Source organism: Macaca fascicularis, chromosome 13 (assembly GCF_037993035.2).
Source record: "Macaca fascicularis isolate 582-1 chromosome 13, T2T-MFA8v1.1".
NCBI classification, from domain to species: Eukaryota; Metazoa; Chordata; class Mammalia; order Primates; family Cercopithecidae; genus Macaca; species Macaca fascicularis.
Window position 1 is genome coordinate 53,158,839 of NC_088387.1, and position 20,541 is coordinate 53,179,379.

General features: G+C 41.7%; 1 protein-coding gene across 9 annotated transcripts in view; it reads right to left on the reverse strand.

Annotated features, from left to right (window-relative positions):
* Positions 1 to 20,541, reverse strand: part of ARHGAP25 (Rho GTPase activating protein 25) — a 90,699-nt gene that overhangs the window by 27,626 nt on the left and 42,532 nt on the right. For 5 of the 9 annotated variants that reach the window (XM_005575696.4, XM_065527007.1, XM_065527008.1 and 2 more), the window contains 2 exons: positions 16,946 to 17,033; positions 11,013 to 11,129 (listed from right to left, as the gene is read on the reverse strand). In XM_005575696.4, coding sequence (XP_005575753.1) covers positions 11,013 to 11,129; positions 16,946 to 17,033 — 205 coding nt within the window. The remainder of the gene's footprint in view (positions 1 to 11,012; positions 11,130 to 16,945; positions 17,034 to 20,541) is intronic. The other 4 variants (XM_005575698.4, XM_074011628.1, XM_074011629.1 and 1 more) reach the window with 1 other exon arrangement.

Below are 20,541 nucleotides of genomic sequence, written 5' to 3' on the forward strand. Positions count from 1 at the left end.
TCTGCATGTCATATTCACTCCCATATCCTGGCAATGTTACCTCCAAAACATTGTACAAACCTGTTTGCTTTTCTGCATCTCCACTGCCACCACCAGTGTCCAACCCACCATCTGTCCTTTCTGCCTGGACAATGGCTTGAGTTTCATATCTGGTCTCCTGCTTTCATTCTGATCTGCCACCTCCAGCCCAATCCATTTTCCATACAGCAACTAGAATGATCTTTTAAATAGAATCTGATTTTTTTCACCTTCTTGCTTGAAAGCCCCAGTGACTACCTATTAGCTATTAGGATGAAGACAAACATCCTTAACAAAGCGATCTCCACTTTTATTACCCTCCCCTTACTCCAGAGCCTGTTCTTCTTTCTGTCACAGGACCTTTGCACATGCTATTTCCTGTGACGAAGACACCATTCTGCTTCCCCCTTCTCTGTCTAGTTAGCTTCTGCTGGCCTTACAGAGTTAAGCTTAATCATCACTATTTCAAGGAAGCCTTCCCTGACCTACTTGACAAAGATATTTTTTCCCCATATGGCGTCATGTGTTTTTCCCACATGGCTCTTTTCACAGTTGTAACTATGTTTTCCCTTGGCTCTTTAAAAGTAATTGCTGTGTCTTCTAGTTTGTGAGCTCCTTGAGAGAAAAGATTTTGGCTTTTTTTCTCTCCTCTCTCTCTCTCTTTCTCACGGTCGTGCCCCAGTGTTAGCATAGATCTGGGGACATGGCACATATTAAAGAAAGAGTTGTTGACCAAATGAAAAAATAAGTATCTGTCTGTTGCTAGCAGCTGGGGGCAGGGGAGATGAGGGAATTCATGGAAATAAGTAAACATCATCTCTTTTAATATCGAATGTAGCTGGTGAGAAAGACCAGAACACGTGGAATAACAATGACTGCACACCCCTCCAGGCTAAATTGTGCTATGGATTGTGAAATCATGCTCGGAAGGGTGCAGAGAACTTAAAAGAATGAAAGGAGAAAAGAAATCCAAGGTACATAACAATTCAATATTTACATACCGTATACCTCCTGTTGGCAAACACGTAATGATGCTTAAAATACAAGATCTTCTTTTTCAAGATGGCTGACTACAAGCATTTCCAGTAATCTCATCCACTTAGAGGAACCAAGCTAGTGTGCTGTCTCATGCTGCCAACCTAGTGTTTATTCTCCATTCATTCATGGGCCAGGAATCACGGACTCATCTGACTCCACACTTATTTAAATGCAGTGTTCAAGAAGGAACTTGGGAGTTCAGCAAAAAAGTGAGAGGAAGCTTTGAAATCCAGGAAGAAGGAAACAGGAAGGCTGTGTGGCTGAGGCCAGCTGGGAAAGGGGAGTGAATCCCCCAAATGGGAAAGGGTGAGTGAGTGCCTTTCTGCTGTCCACTTTCCCACTGGGGAATTATACAATCCAGGCCGTAGGAGAGCACCTTGACTCTCCCACACCACGAATCTAACTTGGGGAGTGGCAAGAAGACTATGATGAGGAACTGCTCCAGGGAATGTCCTACACCCTTTTTGAAACCTAACTGACTGCTGTGGGACAACATTCTGGATCCGAGCTCTTACAGACTGTGCATGGGGGAACGTGGGTGGTGCTTGCAGGACTGGGGCTTGAGTGGGGGATGAACCCCTGCAGCCAGTTCTGAGAAGCAAGTGTGGAGTGGGCTCCAGTCACTGGCATTGGAACTGGGCACACCACCATCCCAGGTCCTAAGCAAAAGGAGAGTTGTTGTGGAGGCTTGGTCTTCAGCTGAGTGGCATCTCCTATGGCCTAGGGCTGAGTTGTGGACTAGATGCAGCCTGCCAGGACTGACTGGGTGGCCAAGTTGGCTGCCATAGCCAGGATGGAGGAGGGAACTCTGCTGGGACTGGGGTGTGAGACAAACGCAAGTCTCATTCCTGTGGGCCAAACAGTGGCCACTGGGACAGCCCTATCCTCCCTATCCTAAGACTTTAGGAAAGCAAAGGTTGCCCCTCACCAAGCATTTCACAAGGGGCCTAAGGACTTCCTCTACCCCCTAATCAAGGCTGGTGCATGCATATGCCATTGGAGGGCCTGAGTACAAGCTTGCTTGGTCCAGTTCTGCCCAACTTTGTCCCCTACTCTAAGACAGAGTGTGGGATCCAGGCTCCTGGATGTTCCACCACCCAACTACCACCTGGGTTACCCAAATACCTCTCCTGGGGAACAGAGGTCAGGCATAAATCTCCATGCTACCCCCACAACTGGTTCTTACCTGCAAACACTATCTACTAGCCTGGAGGCTGGCCCACGCAGCCCATTGAAACAACTGCTAACACAAAAGCACGGAGCTTGAGAACTAGAAGAACACTTCATGACCACTGCTACGCCCACTGCCCCCATCATCCTCACTGCCCAAAAGGTCAAAAGCCCACTCACCTGCCCTGTATACCACTACTACAATCAGCATCCAAAAAAGCCACCCACAGGCCCAAAAATCAGCCTGCCTGGAACTGCCAGTACAGGTGCCAGCATATGCTGCCTGAGGTCACAAGGAAACACACTTGGCCCACCACTGCTACCACTGAAACCTGAAAAAGTAACCAATAACTGCATCCTAACACACTAAGGAATCCAGATACCACTAAGGCTATTTATGACCAAGGAAATCATACAGCATCTTCACCACTGCACACACTAAGAAGCAAAGCCAAACGGCCCTACCCAACCAACATCATAGTCACATCTTCAAGAAAAAATGTCCCCACCCCATAATGAATGTAAATTCAAAAATAAGAGGAAGTGACTATTGCTTCAGATGTGCAGAAATCAGTGTAACAAGGCAGGAAGCACGAAAAAGCAATGTAATACAACACCCTCAAAGGAAGACAACAATTCTCTAGCAATAGCTCCTAACCAAAAAAACTCCTCAAAATGCCAGATAAAGAATTCAAAATATTGATTTTAAGGAAGCCTAATTAGATGCATGAGAAATCTAAAATCAATACAAAGGAATCAGAAAATCAATTCAGGATATGAATGATAAATTTACCAAGAAGATAGATACCTTTTTAAAAATCCAAACAGGAATTCTGGAACAAAAATACATTTATGGAAGGAATTACAAAAAACATTCAAAAGCTACAACAGTAGACTAGACCAAGCAAAAGGCAGAATTTCTGAACTCGAATACAAGTATTTTTAAATAACTCAGCCAGGCAAAAATAAGAAAAAAGAATTAAAATGAATGAACAAAGTGAGTCATTTGGAACTACATAAACCAACTGATATAACAATTCTAAATACATATGCACTCAACACTGGAGCACCCAGATGCATGCAACAAGTATTACTGACCTAAAACTGAAAAACAGATTGACAGCAACACAATAATAGTGGGGACTCAACACCCCATTCTCAGCATTACCCGGATCATCTAGACTGAAAGTCAATTAAAAAGTCTTAAATTAGACTTTACACCAAATGGGACAAATAGACATTTACAGAACATTCTATACAACAATTGCAAAATATACATTCTTCTCAACAACACAGGGAACATTCTCCAAAACAGGCCATATGTCAGGCCACAAAACAAGTCTTGGCAAATTTTTAAAAACTGAAATCAAGAATCTTCTCAGACCACAGTGGAATAAAACTAGAAATCAATACCAAGAGGAACTTCAAAAACTATACAAATACGTGGAAGCTAAACAACATGCTACCGAATGATCATTGGGTCAATGAAGAAATTAAGATAGAAATCTAAAAATTTTTTAAACAAATGAAAATACAAAAACATACCAAAACCTGTAAGCTACAGCAAAAGCAGTGCAAAGAGGGATGTTAATAGCATTAAATGCCTACATCAAAAAGTAGAAAGAGTACAAATTAACAACCTAATTTCAAACCTCAAGAAACTAGAAACTAAACAACAACAGACCAAACTCAAAATTAGCAGAAGAAAAGAAATAACAAAGATCAGAGCAGAACTAAATGAAATAGAAACCAAAGAAACAATACAAAGGATCAACAAAATGAAAAGTTGGCTTTTCAAAAAGACAAACAAAATTGTTAAACTTCTAGTTAGACTAACCAAGAAAAAAAGAGATCCAAACAAACAAAATCAGAAATGAAAAAGGAGACATTACAACTAATACCATCGAAATACAAAAGATCATCAGAGATTATTATTAGCAACCAGATGCCCACAAACTAGAAAACCTAGAGGAAATGAATAAATTCCTAGAAACATATACTTCCCAAGATCGAAGCAGGAAGAAATAGAAAGTCTGAAGAGACCAACAATGAGTAGTGAGATTGAATCAGTAATAATAAATCTTCCAAAAAAGAAAAACCCAGAACCAGATAGATTTACAGTTGAATTCTACCAAACATACAAAGACAATCTAATACCAACCCTCCTGAAACTGTTCCAAAAAACCGAGAAGGAGAGAATTCTCCCTAACTCACTCTACAGGGTCAGTATCACTCTGATACCAAAACCAGACAAGGACATAACAACAACCAAAAAGAAAACTACAGACCAATATCCCTGATGAATATAGACTCAAAAATCCTCAACAAAATACTAACAAACCAAATCCAACAGCACATCAAAAAAAAAAATACACCATGATCAAATAAGTTTTATATCAGGAATCTTTGACAAAGTCTATATGTATACGATTCAATATACACAAATAATAAATGTGATACATCACACAAACAGAATTAAGGTAAAAACCATATGATCATCTCAACAGACACAGAGAAAGCATATGTTAAAATTCAGCATCTGTTCAGAATAAAAACTCTCAACAAACTAGGCATCAGAGGAACATGCCTCAAAATAATATAGGTCACATGCAACAAATGCACAGCCAACATCATACTAAATGGGAGAAAGTCGAAAGTATTCCCTCTAAGAACTGGAACAAAAGAGGGATGCCAACTTTCACCATTCCTACTCAATAGAGTACTGCAAGTGCTACCCAGAGTAATTAGGCAAGAGAAAGGAATAAGAGGCAACCAGATTGAAAAAGAGGAGGTAAAATTATCCCTACTTGCTGATGATGTGATCTTATATCTAGAAAAACCTAAAGACTCCACCAAAAAACTCTTAGATTTGATAAATGCATTCAGTAAAGTTTCAGGATACAAAATCAACATACAAAAATCAGTAGCATTTCTATACAGCAATAATGATCTAGCTGAAAACAAAATCTAGAAGGCATTCTGATTTACAATAGCTATAAAAAATAAAATACCTAGGAATATATTTAACCAAGGAGATGAAAGATCTCTACAAGGAAAACTGCAAAATACTAACAAAAGAAATTGTAAATGACACAAACAAATAAAAAAATTCCATGCTCATGCATTGGAAAAATCAATATCATTAAAATAATCATACTACCCAAAGCAATCTACAGATTCAATGCAATTCCTATCAAAATACCAATGCCATTTCTTCACAGAACTAGAAAAAAAAATTCTAAAATTTATATTTAACCAAAAAAGGGCTCAAATAGCCAAAGCAACCCTAAGCAAAAAGAACAAGGCTGGAGGCATCATATAACTTGACTTCAAATTATACTACAAGGCTGTGGTAACCAAAACAGCATGTCACTGGTATAAAAACAGACACATAGATCAATGGAACAGAATAGAGAACCCAGAAGTAAAGCCACATATGTATAGTCAACTGATCTTTGACAAAGTCTATAAGAACACACCCTGGAGAAAAGACACCCTTTTCAATAAGTGGTGCCGCGAAAATCTGATTGCCAAACGCTGAAGACTGAAACTGGAGCCCTGTCTCTCACCATATACAAAAATAAATTCAAGATGATGAAAAACTTAAGTGTAAGATCTGAAACTATAAAAATGCTAGAATAAAACCAAGGGAAAACTCTTCTGGACATTGGTCTAGGCAAAGAATTCATGACTAAGGCCTCAAAAGCACAGGCCACAAAAATAAAAATAGACAGATAGGACTTAATTAAGCTAAAAAGCTTCTGTACAGCAAAAGAATCAACAGAGTGAACAGACAATCTACTAAATGGGAGAAAATAGCTGCAAAGTATGCATATGATAAAGGACTAATATCTAGAATTTACAAGGAGCTCAAATAACTCAACAATAATAAAACCAAATAATCCCATTAAAAAGTGGGTGAAGGACATGAGCAGATATTTTGCAAAAGAAGACATACAAATGGCCAACATGCATATGAAAAAATCCTCAACATTAATAATCATCAGAGAAATGCAAATAAAACCCACAATGAGGTAGCATCTTACACCAGTCTGAATGGCAATTATCAAAAAGTAAAAAAATAACAGATGTCGGTCAAGATACAGAGAAAAGGGAACATGTACACTGTTGGTGGGAATGTAAATTAGTTCAACCTCTATGGAAAACAGTATGGAGATTTCTCAGAAAACTAAAAATAAAACTATCATTTGATCCAGCAATCCCACTACTGGATATATACCTTAAGGAAAGAAAATCATTATAACAAAAAGATACCTTCACTTGTATGTTTCTCACATGATTATTACAATAGCAAAGATATGGAATCAACCTAACTGTCCATCAACAGATGATTGGATAAAGAAAATATGGTATATATACACAATGGAATACTTACTGTTCAGCCAAGTAATAGTAAATATGACATTTCAAAGAATGAAATCATGTCTTCTGCAGTAACATCAATGGAACTAGAAGTCATTTGTAAGTGAAACAAGGCAGACACAAGAAGCCAGATATCACAAGTTCTGACTTATAAGTGGGAGCTAAGTAACGTGTACACACAGACATAGAGTATGGAATTACGGACAACAGAAACTCAGAAGGATGAGAGGATGGAAGGGGGTGTATGATGAGAAATTACTTAATAGGTACAATATGAGTTATCTGGTTGATGGGTACCCTAAAAGACCTGGCCACTACTACACAATCTATGCAGGTAACAAAATTGCACCTGTACTCCATAAATTTATACTAATAATAATAATTTGAAAAACACAGGACCTGTTTCAGGACCTTAAAATTGGGTTGGGTAAAGGAGAAAATGTAATGCATTGTTTCCTGGCTCAGCAATAGCCTGAGCAAAACCTCAGATGACTCATCTCCGGAGGAACAGGACAAAAGCAGGTCTGGACAGAGTGACGATTTGCAATTTGGACTCCTTGCTCCCTGGAGATGGGACAAGGACCAGGTTTCAGTGTGGAGATCCAGAGAAGGCATGCCTGTCTTACTAAAAGGAGGGAGTAGTTTGGAGGAAATGGGCAAGAGTAAGCTGAGAATGAGTTTTCAGAAGTCACAAACCCTTAGGAAAGGGTGGCAAGAAATTAGCCCACTGATAAGAAAAAGGCTGAAACACCAGTGTGCTGCCCTGTAAGGTGAGAGGAACACTCAGAGCCAGCTACAGGCAGGAGAAGCCCTGAGGAAGAAGTTGGGAATGCCACGAAGACCATGTAGACCATCTCTCCAGTCAAGGGAGAAAAGAAGCCCAAAAGGGGATGCAAGCCAGAAGAGGTATCAGCTCTGCACAACTGTCACCAGAGTAACTTCTAAAATTTAAAATTGGGATTCATTCCCTAGGGTGTACAGATGAGCTACAGGTGTCTGAAAATATTTTGCTGTCAAAAGCAAAATTGTTTGTGTCTAGGTATTTTTCTGGGGAGAGTTTCTATAGCTTTCATCAGATTCTCCAAGGGGGGTCTTTGTACCATAAAGAGCTTCACCAAGACTCACTACTGACATACTTGGAGAAAGATAGTATAATTCTAGAGGGTACAACCCATTTACTGAATAACTTCTCAGATAAGTTGATCATCATCTAACAGAGGAGAGCCTACTGAGGGAGCAGAACATAGTGCTGCTATGGGAAAATGACGTCATTCTTTCACCTATTAGATTAATAAAGCTCTATTGAGCACTGTTTAGATTCTGGTATATGGTACTGTACAAAAAAAGAGAAAAACAATTCCTGCCAAGTAGATTGAAGCTCTCCTTCCAGTGAGGGGAGTCTAGCTAGGAACAAAACAAACGAGTAAAATATTTAGCACATTAGAAGAGGGTATGTGCCAAGGAGCAAAGCAAGGCAGAACTGAGGGGTAAGGAAGGGATTCAGTGTTAAACAGAATGATAGAGGAAGGCTTACTGAGGTGATGTTTGAGCAAAGACTTGAAGACAGTAAGGGACCAAGCCATGCAGCTGCCTGGGGAAAGAGGATTCCAGGCAAAGGAAACAGCAAGTGCAAGGACCTGAAGGCAGGAACACAGGTAGGATGTTTGAGGGGGCTGGTGAAGCTAGAATGAAATGAGCATAAAAGAGGGTTCTAGAAAACAAGGTCAGAGGGGAAATGCGGGAGTGGGGGCGGCGGGCAGACTGTGCACTATAAGATCATTATAAGGCTTTGACTTTTACTCTGAGTGAGAAAGGAAGCTATTGGAGAATGCTGAACTGAGAGGAATCTTGATATGACAGGTTTAACGGGCTCACTCTGGCCACTCTGTTGAAAACATTTTGTAAGAAGGTGGGGGTGAACATGTGGAGATGAGTTTCAAGGCTAGTGCTGTAATTTGACAAGAAAGGATTCCATCTCCGTCGGGTTGGTAGTGATGAAGGTGGTGGGAAGGGAGCAGGCTCTGGGTGGAAAAGGCCATAGATAATTTCACAAAGGGCTAGAAAGAGGTGGCAGCAACATGTCTCAGTGACTTCACAGTATTTGGGAGGCATGACCATCTAGTCAACCCATGTTAGAGGTTCTTTCCAAGTGGCAATGTGCTGTGGCAAAGGAGCGGACCCATGGGACAGGTCGTTTGTCCCTTTAAGACCAACATCCCTGACTTACAAATAGTAAGAACACATTTCTGATTTGCCCAGTGGCCTCAAATGAGACTATATACTGTCTTAAAAATGCCCTCACGTTCTGGGATCTATGATTTTGGATAGTAACTTTAAATACGGCTGGGCACAGTGGCTCATGCCTATAATCCCAGCACTTTGGGAAGCCGAGGCGGGTGGATCGCCTAAGGTCGGGAGTTGGAGGCCAGCCTGGCCAAAACAAGGTGAAACTCCATCTTTACTAAATATACAAAAATTAGCTGAGTGTGGTGGCACGTGCCTGTAATCCCAGCAGCTCAGAAGGCTGAGGTAGGAGAATCGCTCAAACCCGGGAGGCAGGGAGGTTGCAGTGAGCCGAGATCGTGCCACTGCACTCCAGTCTGGGAGACAGAATGAGACTCCATCTCAAAAATAATAATAATAATAATAATCTGAGATGCTGCATCAGAGGCAACACTGTTCTTTGAAAAGTAAGTGGTGTTGCACTCTGATTTCCCCTTCTCTGGACTTTCCACCGCCTACAGGACTTATGCTTGACTTGCTCCTCAGGTAGTGGTCTTGGGGTGCGGCGAGGGTGAAATCCCCATGTGTATCATGACAGAGTACAGCAGTTCACTATGGCAAGGCTCAGTCAAGCATCACAGTAGTCACAGAACCTAGTGAAAGTACACGGATACCATTTTGACTCAGAGAGCAGGTGCATGATTAGGCAACATCCACTACCCTTGTCTATGCAGATAGCTTAAAACACTGGACTGGAGAAAACAGAAAAGGGTGGCTCACAATCTCATAATCCAGCACAATAAGGATGGTCACAGCTAAGATCTTCCAGCATGTTGGCTAATTACGTACCTGCAGGTCATGTGCTCCCAGAGAAACAGACAGGGTAAAATCAATGCTAATGTCCCCTTTCTTGGTCCCAGACTCTTATAAAACCTCTTGGTAGCTCCTGCTCTTGGTTTCTTTGAGAAGCTAATGTGTTTAACCAGCAAATCTCTCTTGGTTGTTTAACATCATTGGATACAATTTCTATTTGTAACCAAATAAACTCTGACATGTATCAATTAACATTCCATAGCAACTTGGGGAAAATGATTAAGCCATAAAATCAAAGGTACTAAATTGCATATAAATTTTAAGTGTGTCATTCTGAAAAAAGTGTGTAGATGTAAAGAGCAAATGAAAGCAAAACACAAAAATGCCTCTGGTGGAGTATTTTTTCTTTACTCTCCACAAAATTATTGTGGTATTCTTGAAATTTCTGAAATAAGCTGTTGGCCAATGAAATAAATATTTAATATTCAAACTATGAAAGCCTCCCTAAATGATTTCCAAAATAACAGACCACACAGTCAATACATAATTATATACTTAAGGTTATCTGGAGTTGACACAAGTAGGCGTGCTCCTAAAAAGTTGAAGGAAAATGTTAACTTGAGAACTGTCAGTTTTTTTCATATTTTTGTAAAAGGAGGGAAACATACTAGATTCATATGTTTGTTAATTTCAGATGGTTTTTGCATCTGTTTTCTTTAGTCAGGACCCTCCTCAAATGTGGAAACATCACCAGGATTCCCAGAGAGCTCTAATTCTTGAGTTGTGAAACCCAGAAAAGTGTTGAATGCTGAATTCACTGTACACCTGCAAGACTTGAGACACAATTCCTGAACATTTCCCCAGTCTGATCATCCTTCTTTTGGACAGCAGCTTTATTTTCCTGCGCTGACTTACGTAGCCTAACTTATGCTTTCAGCATAGCTCTTGCCATCAGTTCCCAGAACCAGGCCGACTCGTGGTGCTGCGTGAGCCAGTGCTGCTGGGGACGCAGGGTCAGCTCATCCAACCCATTCATTTTACAGATGAGAGTACTTTGACCCAGAGAGGAGAAAGGACTACCTCCGGATATCATACACATTTACTCAGTGCAAAAGACTTGCCTTCTGTCCAGTTAATTTGGAGATGGCTCTTTGAGATGACCCGGGTGGTGCAGGGGGTGGGAAGCTAGAAGCTCTGAGCCCACTTTTCCTCCACATTTGACAGAGGACTTGGCCATGGGCATGCAGATAACTGTTTTCTGGTTGTCTCCCTTGAGCACTGCTCAAGGAGCTATCACATCTGGAGCTACTTCCTACTCCCTGAGATGTCATAGGCACCTGCCCAGGAAAGCCTGCAGGGGTCCTTACCTCCACAGGGTGTGCCAGCAACTCTCCTGAGGAATTTAACCCACTCCTCCATCTCTGCCTGGGAGCTGGCCATGAGGACATAGGAGTCCTGTCCCATGCGATTCTGGTCCCATGAGGCTGGAGGAAGAAGTAGCACTTGTGAAGGTCTTAGAGTGATAAGGGTATGAGAGCAAGGGGAAGGGAAGGGAACAAGATCTCAATTGATTTCTTGGTTCAGTGAATCACTACCAGCCAAACAACACAAATGTGTTGTCTAATTATCCTCAGTGGACCTGGATATCCGGGCACTCTTACTGTTTTTGCTGAAGCTCTAACTCTACAGACAAATCATTGAACACAATGGTTTGCAATTGGCGTAGCTGGGGCTGAGGGCTGCTTTCATTAAGAGGACAGAAGTCATTTCCTGCCAAAAGGAAAAGGAAGTTCGTGGTGCAGTTTCAGCATGGAGGAGACAATTCAGCCCATAAAAGTTAGAAGACCTTAGATCATCACGCCAGTCACGGATACTTTCCTAAGCTAGCCTTGAGCTCAGTTGCGGGGGTAGGGTAGGAGATGACAACCTCAGGTGGGAGTGACAGTGAGTACATGTATGCTTTTTTCATAAAATTCGTGCTTGGTGTTCATATTTCTGCTCTCCTGACCACACAAGACCTTGCAAATGTAGGTTCTCAATACTCAGTTAATGGATACATGAAACTTGTTAGAACTTTCTTTACCATTTTCACTTCAAACCTAAGATTATAGATAGGTGTAGTGTTTCCTCGGTTGGTGTTCTCAAATGGACAAAAAAGGTGGGAGAAATTGAAGGCAACAGAGAGCAGGGAGAAGGAGATGAAGGGAAAGAATGTGGGAAAGTGAAAACTAGGGAGAAAGAAGCAAGAGAGGGAAAAGAAGAGTATCAAATACAGGTCTTAGACCATGAAGTTAGTCAGATCTGAGACTTGAACTCTAACTTCATCCATGGACCTGCTTGCAAATGGAAATCCTCAAAGTTGGGATTTTCTTTAGTTGGTTAAAATAAAAAGGTCTTAGCAGGGACAAGAAAATAATAGTGATCCCTTTCAATTATGGGATACTATTAAATTTCAAAGTGCCTTTGTAAGCATCAACCCATTCTTCTCACAATGGCAGGCCATCTCCCTCAGAGAGCTTGTTCTAGCTGAGTAGTTGTGCCTAAACCTGTATTTCCCTGCAGGGCAGGAAAAGACTTTCAAATCACCTTTGGTTCTGGTCTCTTGGACCTATCTTAACATCACTGAGCCTCACCTTCCTTCACCCTTTGGGATAACCTGATTCTGAATCCATCTTGTCATTGGGTCATCAGCTTTTCTGACTGGAAGGCTCAGTCCATTAAAACCCTAGGCATTGAGAGTATCCTGAGAACTGGATGTTTTCAGAAGTAAAATGATAAGTTAAAAATACTCAGGGAAGAATGAAAAGACCCTCCAGGAATTGCAATATCCCTTTGAAATAGAATAAGGAGTTAGTATTATTTCCATTTTATAGATAATAGAACTGAATCCCAGGGATGCAAAAGCACCAGTCCATCAGTATCCAGTGAGTTGCTGCCAAATGCAGGGCAGGTCTGTCGGTCTCCTTACTCCCATGAAAGATTCCACTGGCCCATATTGCTTCTAAATGTGACCTTGGACAAAATTTATCTGGTGTCTTTTCCCCCTCTCTCTCCACCATGCCTCAACTCCAGTCAATATGTTGTTAAAACATGCCTTCTCAGTTTACCCTGAGTCCTGGGAGGTCCTTTTGTTCTGTCATGAGCAACCCCACTGGGAAACACCCAGGTCTCAAGATGTTCCTGAATGAAGAGGACTTCCATGGACTAATTCTTCTGGTTAGGAGAGCTGATGACCTGATGACAGGATGATTGAGAATCAGATTGTAGCAAAGAGTGAAATAATGTGAAGCTTGATGATATTAAGATAGGTCCAAGAGACAAGAACCAAAGGGGGTTGGAAAGGTTTCTGTTGTATTTGGGCATAATTGGGGTGCTAGGACAGACTTTCATTAAGAGGAATTGACTGACATTAATACAAAGCTCATGAACAGCAACTCTGACCTCAGGCACAATTTATCTGACTTAAACACAGCTTGTTCGACATGTGTTACCCATTGGGCTGTTTCTCTTGTTGGAAATGGACATCTCTTCTTTTCTTAATCTGCCTGAGGAACTCCTGTCCATTCTTTAAAACCCAACTCAAATGTTACCTTTTTTAGGGACCTTTCTTCCCCCTACTCCAAGTTGAGTGGAGAGTCCTTATTCTATTATCCCTTAATATCTTGTTCTTACCTCCATCACTGCAGTAGCTAAATTGTCTTGAGCAATAGTTTCCTTACAGGTGCAATGGAGATATTATTTAATATGTCCAAAACTGATGCCCTTACCCCCCATACCCTGAAAAAACTTGCTACATGCACAAATCTCAGCAAATCCATATTTTCCACTGTTTAGGCCAAAACTTTGGAGTCAATGTTGATTTCTTTTTCCCACATCCAATTAATCAGCAAATGAAGCCCTCCCTACCTTCAAAATGTGATCAGAAATTGCCTACTTCACAGCCCTTCATCATTGCTATCTCTGACTTGGATTCTTGCAAAAGCCTCCTCACTAACCTCCTTGCTCTGCCCTTGCCCCCACTACTTACTTTTATTTTCAATTCAAAAGAATTTTAAAACATGAGTTATGTCATGTCACACCTCTGCTCAAAACGTTCCAGTGGCTTCCCATCCTTCTAGCAGAAAAGCTAAAGTTCTCACATTGCCTACAACTGTCTATGAAATCTGTGCCCACCCCTGAGCAAATGTCCTATTTTTGTCTCCTGCCATCACTTCACTCTAACCACACTGGCCTCCTTGACCTTCCTTGAACATATGAAATAGACTCAGAGACTTTGCACTGGCAATTTCCACTTCCTGGAATGCTCTTCCTCCAGCTGTGCTCTTAGCTGACTCCCTCATTGCCTTCAGATCTGTGCCCAAAGGTTACCTTCTTAATGACACAAACTCTGCCGGCTCTGTTCACAATAACCAGTCAACCGTCTCAGCCAGCACCTTCTCTCTCTTTGGTTTAATTTTCCCCATAATTGTTATCCTATCAGAAAAACTACATAATTTGCCCATATATTTGGTTTGCTGCTAGTCTCTTCCCACATAAGGTGCATGCAGGCTGCTTAGTTCTTTGCCACATTCCCAGTCCTGCAATAGTACTTGGCTCATAGGAGATGCTCAATGAAGTTGTTGTATAAATGAGTGACAACAGATCATAAAGTGGTATGAGAACTAAATGAGATAGCATATGCAACAGAAGGAACAACCTCTTATCCCTAGTGATTCCCTGGGGTGGGAGGAGAATAGATAGTTATTCTATGAAAGGTCAGTAGCGAGAGGGAAGCCTACCCTAAATTGTTGCCTGCCCTCAATTAAAAAAAAAAAAAAAAACTAGCATGACTACAATTAAAAGTTTCTGTGTGGTGTTTGTGCAAATAAAACTGGTGATCACAGAGAGAGGATCCTATCTAGGAAGCCCATTTCTTATACCAGCATTAGCTGCGGAGAATCATCTTGCAAAAGAAGATGATAAAAAGAGGAACTCAAAATTCTCTGTTATAACATGAAGGATGTCTCACTTTAGGGTTGGGTGGAACCTTGGAAGATGATGGTATCTTTATGAAAATGGTTTCCTATCTTATTATTACTTTAGAATTATTTGTCCTTATGAGATGTGTGTGAGGTGTGTGTGTGTGTGTAAGAGAGAGAGAGAGGCCGGGTGTGGTGGCTCACGCTTGTAATCCCAACACTCTGGGAGGCTGAGGCAGGTGGATCACAAGGTCAGGAGATGGAGACCATCCTGGCTAACACGGCGAAACCCCGTATCTACTAAAAATACAAAAATTTATCCTGGCGTGGCAGTGTGCACCTGTAGTCCCAGCTGCTGGGGAGGCTGAGGCAGGAGCATGGCATGAACCCGGGAGGCGGAGCTTGCAGTGAGCCAAGATTGCACCACTGCACTCCGGCCTGGGCGACAGAGCAATACTCTGTTTAAAAAAAAAAAAAAAAGAGAGAGAGAGAGAGAGAGAGAGAAAAAGAATCTGAGAATTCCTCTAGCAGGCCAGGAGACTGTTGCGAACATGAATGATAATGAGAGAACAAATCTTCCTCCTGCACTGGTATAGCAATTTGAAGAGTAGGTATTTTTGGTGCAAAGCCCACAGTGAATCTTCAGCTGGATCTCTCAGTAGGGTTACTCTAGATTGAAAACCCAGGCTTTAGGACACACATGTTACCATGGATGGTTGTGTCCCATGAATTGCACTGGGAGAGGCATCCTAAGAACAGAATAACCTTTGTGGAAAGGGAGAGAGCTATTCCTAGTGAGGAGAGACTGAAAAAGCAGGCTTTCCTGCTTTTCCTCTGAAGAGAAAGAGAGGAAGATAGACCTTCAGATTAAAAAGCAAGGGAGGATGGGAACAGTGTCTCACATCTGTAATCCCAGCACTTCAGGAGGCTGAAGCAGGTGGATTGCCTGAGGTCAGGAGTTTGAGAGCAGCCTGGCCAACACATGAATCCCTGTCTCTACTAAAAATACAAAAATTAACTGGGCATAATGGCATGCACCTCTAGTTCCAGCTACTCGGGAGGCTGAGGCAGGAGAATTGCTTGAACTGGGGAGGCAGAGGCTGCAGTGAGCCCAGATCGCACCACTGCCCTCCAGCCAGGGCAACAGAGCAAGACTCTGTCCCCACTTCAAAAAAACAAAAACAAAAACAAAACAAAACAAAAAAAAACAAGCAAGACAGTGCCCATGAGGGGACCATCTAGGAACTTAAAAATTTTTTTATTTGTATTCTATAAATGGTCATAGTCAAGTTTAGGATTTTTTTTCTGCATTATAATTATCTCTAGATTATTCCCAAATATCAAACACTGATATGACATGCACTGTATCAAATGCTTCATATTGATTTCCTTATTTAATCCTCACTATCATCATTATTATCCCCATTTTATAGACAAAAAATCAGAGGCAAGGAGAAATTAAGTAACCTCTTACACAAATAGTGCCAGGGTCAGGGCAGGCTGGCTCCAGACCGGACACTTCTAACCTCTATGCTATGCTGCCTTCTCCATCAACTTTCTTAAGCACACAGTCACCTTGTGTGAGTGGGAAGGAGAGGGGGAAGAAAAGAGGCACTCAGGGGCCACGTGGCCTCCCCTGCTGTGGTCAGTACAACAGTAGCAGCAAGGCTACACAGTCAGACTAACCTCTAGTCCCAGAGCCCCTGGCAGGGCTAGGGCTAGCATAGGAGCAAGAGACAGGGAGAAGGGTGGAAGCATCTCAGCATGGCAGATTCAGGAGCATGACCCAAACTCCCCTTGTTCCAAATGCATTCGAGGAAGGAAACTCTTGATTTGAAAGAGGCACCCTCCAATGTGCCAATCATGTGTGCAATGGTGAGATGCAATGGGTGGAACCATCTGAGGCTGTTGACTTTTTATAATTTTTGACCCTTCGAAATGGCAATTTCACATGGTTCCATTTACATTTTAACTGTTAAATTTAATGACCTACTCACCTTCTAGACTGAGTTCATTTTAGTGAGTAGAGAAGGTGCACTTTTCATGTCAGTGGCTCAGTGCCTTGTACAGTACCTGGCTCCTAGCACACACTCATGAAATGCTTACAGAGTTGAACAAAATGCTTACCTACTTATTTCATGGGCATTATTCAAGCACTTGATACTAGTTAATAAACTGCAATAGCTTCATTAACTGTATACAGAACCACTGTGGGTTCTCAATAGGCTGGTTGGTTAGTTAGTTGAATGAGTCTCCAAATATAGCTTTGACTTCTAGAATCCAAAAGTAAAACGGGAATTTTACTTCTGCATTGCACCTCTGTCCTACCTGTTGTGGCCTACCTGGAATGATTTCAAAGACAAACTTCCCAGCTTCTTCTGGGTTTGTGGCGATCTCCTTGATTGTACTTCCTGGTAGATGCATGCAGCCCTGAAAGATGAAAAGTCAGGCCTTAAGGATAAGCAGCAATTTAACGCCTATAAACTAAAATTGAGTTGGAGAACAGATAGGATAATGATGGGATGGGGTGGAGAGTAGGAGGGTAGGGACACGGGAAGCTAGCCTCCCAGTTTTAATGGGGCCCCTTCAGCTGCTCAGGCCTCGGGCAAATTAAAGGGCAGCTATTCCAGAGCAAACCAGATGCCCAGAGAAAGACAAGGTTCTGATATAAGAATAAGCTAAGAGAGTTCCATCACCAGTACTTGCCTCTTCCCACTTTTCCAAGGACCCAACTGCATGGTCAAACGAGACACTTGGTCTTTGTGAAGGCAATGCTGAGGCTGGGGAGACCATACTGCCTGCCAGGCTGCCAGAGGGGTTCAGGGAGGACTGAACCACTCAGGTCACCATTTGAGGGGATGGGGTATTGAGTAGCAGGTGCCTACATCTTCACTAACCACCTCGAATGTATTATTCATTTAGTCCTTCCAGCAGGCCTCCAAGCAAAGTATCATTATGCACATTTTATAGGTGAGGAAAAGAGATCAGAAAGCTTCTGTAATCTACCCAAAGTTATAGAGCTAGTAAGTGCCAGAATAGTAGTTGATCTCAGAAGTCAGTCCAAAGCCAGCGCTCTTCACCATCAAAGCTGAGGTGGTGGGAAATGGTCCCACCACCAAGCCCAGATCTATGAAGGGTGACTGAGGGTTTAATAGGATTTGTGACCTCTTATACACGGATATATTATCAGAAAAACAAGCCACTTCCACCATGTGTGTGCATGGTGCTTTATCACTTACAGTGCATTTCACTTGGGATAATTTTTTTTTTTTTTTTGAGATAGAGTCTCGCTCTGTTGCCCAGGCTGGAGTGCAGTGGCATGATCTCAGCTCACTGCAACCTCTGCCTCCTGGTTCAAGTGATTCTCCTGTCTCAGTCTCTCGAGTATCTGGCACTACAGGCGCCTGCCACCATGTCTGGCTAATTTTTTGTATTTTTTTTAGTGGAGATGGGGTTTCACAGTGTTAGCCAGGATGGTCTCGATCTCCTGACCTCGTGATCCGCCCACCTCAGCCTCCCAAAGTTCTGGGATTACAGGCATGAGCCACCTCGCCTGGCCCACTTGAGATAATTCATTAGACCCCCACAACAGCTCCATATCCAGAGCACAGCAAGATTTATCACTGCCACTTTGCAGATGAGGAAATTGACACTTTGAACGTCTAAATGACTGCACAAAGTGAGATAGTTAAATGTGCACTGGATCTAGTTATTCAAAATTTATACCTCACTGGCTGTTGAAGGTAGCAGGCCTGGTTCTGAGTTGAGTAAACACACATGTCTTTATTTCAAAACAAAGTACGGGTGGAGACGATTGGTGGCAGAGAACACTATAAAGGCAAAAGAGTCTTAAGGATATCTCAGAAGTAAGATCCACTCAGGAGCCTAAGAGAATAAATGTGTCTTGAGGATCTAGAAATAAAAATGCCTAAGACTGAGAAAGAACAAGACAAAAAGGAAGAGGAGGAGGAGGGGAAGGAACAGAAAGGGCAGGAGAAGGAAGAAGAGAAAGAACAAATGGGAGGAGAATGAGGATGAAAGACAAGGAAGGGGAGAAGGGGGAAGGGGAAGGAGGAGAAGAAAAAGCAAATCGGTCTAGAAAATGGAATTCTGCAATTCCTCTACATTCCTCTAATTTTATTATTTAAAAATAACCTCCACCTACATGGTCCTCACCATCTTTAATAAATCACATCAATGCCTTCAGAAAAAACGACCCTGAGGTTGTGCTGCTGAGCTACTTTGGATGAGTTATGGTGCCAGAATAAAAGGCCTTGTTGCTTTAAGACAGGACAGAGCACTGTCTGGTAAGGAGAGAAGGAAAGGGCAATCGCAGAGGTGTCTGCCTCCCCTAAGTACCCCTCTGAACTGTCATTTGGTACCCAAAATCATTTCATTAGAAATCGTAACAATAAAATACTAAAAATATACATGCCATGTATTGAGCAGTCCTAAAGTGTCTAACTCTATGCTAATTGCCCTGAATATATCAGCACATCTAATCTTCATAAGAAGTCTAGGAGGGAAGGACTCTTATTCTCCCCCATTGGAGAAAGGAAGAAGCAAAGCTCAAAGAAGTTAATTAGCTGACCCAGGATCACAAAAGCTAGATAATATGAAATCTATGATTCTAGCCTCAGTCAGTGTGATTCCAGAATTACAAATAAGGCTTCACTTACAAGTCCCACTTGCTGAGAGAAGTAACAATCAGAGTTAAACATGTTCACACCAAGGTGTAAATGACTAATTCCTCGCACTCAGCATGAGAGCCTTGAACTTCATAAATGGCAAGAGGAAGGCAAGTAAGAGGAAGAGACACCAGTAGGGGTGAAGATGGGGACACTAATGGGGAAGGAAGAATTGTTCGAGGAAGGGAAGGGCCCAAGTTGCCCAGAGCCACTTTCATGTACTTAGCAAGTTGACTGGGGTGAACTCTGTATAAAGATGGAAGGACAGAAAGGTTTATGCAGGAGGCCACAAGTCCTTCAGCAGTAAAGCAATGGAGACAGCTATGGCAGTGAGGTGCCAGAATATCTAGAATTCTCTAGCTATAACTTTTAAATCTATTATAAATTCAGGTGGAACTACATTTTAGCCCAACTCCTTGTTAAAGCATTTTTCAAAATATTTATATTGGCTCATGAGAACTTAACTGTTACATTTTAAGCCACTTAAATACAGCTATTACTAAAATTTAAATTCTATAAGCTTACAATGAAATATTTTCTACTAAAAAGGTGAAGATACTTAAATTTTACAACTTTCTGATTCTTTACTATATTTTGCTATCATTTCTGCCGTTGTGGTTACTTCCATCTATTCTATCTGTGTGGTGGAAATGCTATACAATGTGGTTCTATAGTATGTCTCTTCTCAACTCTGAGTTCAGTGATATCACGTTGGTAGCTTGCATCAGTCATGATGGGAGCATCTGCTGCACAGAAATTAGCAAATGTTGCACTTCAATCAACTCTCCCATCAGAGGGCCCATTGTTAACTATTTACCGGCACGCCGCTGATAGACAACCACTTGTGGCGATGCCTCGGAAAACAGACAGATGAGACAATGGGACCACGGGTCTACCCTACTACTAGGATTGTCTGAGGCCATCATTGTAACAGAAACTTGAGGGCAATAAGCTGAGATTCTGTTCGAAACAATTTCCCTGACAAAGAACTTTCTAGAATGGTTTATATAAAGCTAGTTGATGGACTTACACAGCCTTATACTGTTAAAACCGGACAGGATCTTTCTGAGAACTCAAAGAAAAAATGCACAGACTGCCTTCTATAGGGCCACAGGATTCCCCAAAAGCACATACAGGAAAGTCTATCATACACAGTTCCGTAATTTATTTACATTCTCCTTTGTCAGACGCTAGGTCCAATGTTTCTCATTATAAATAGCATTTAATATTCTTATTATTTCTTTTGGAAC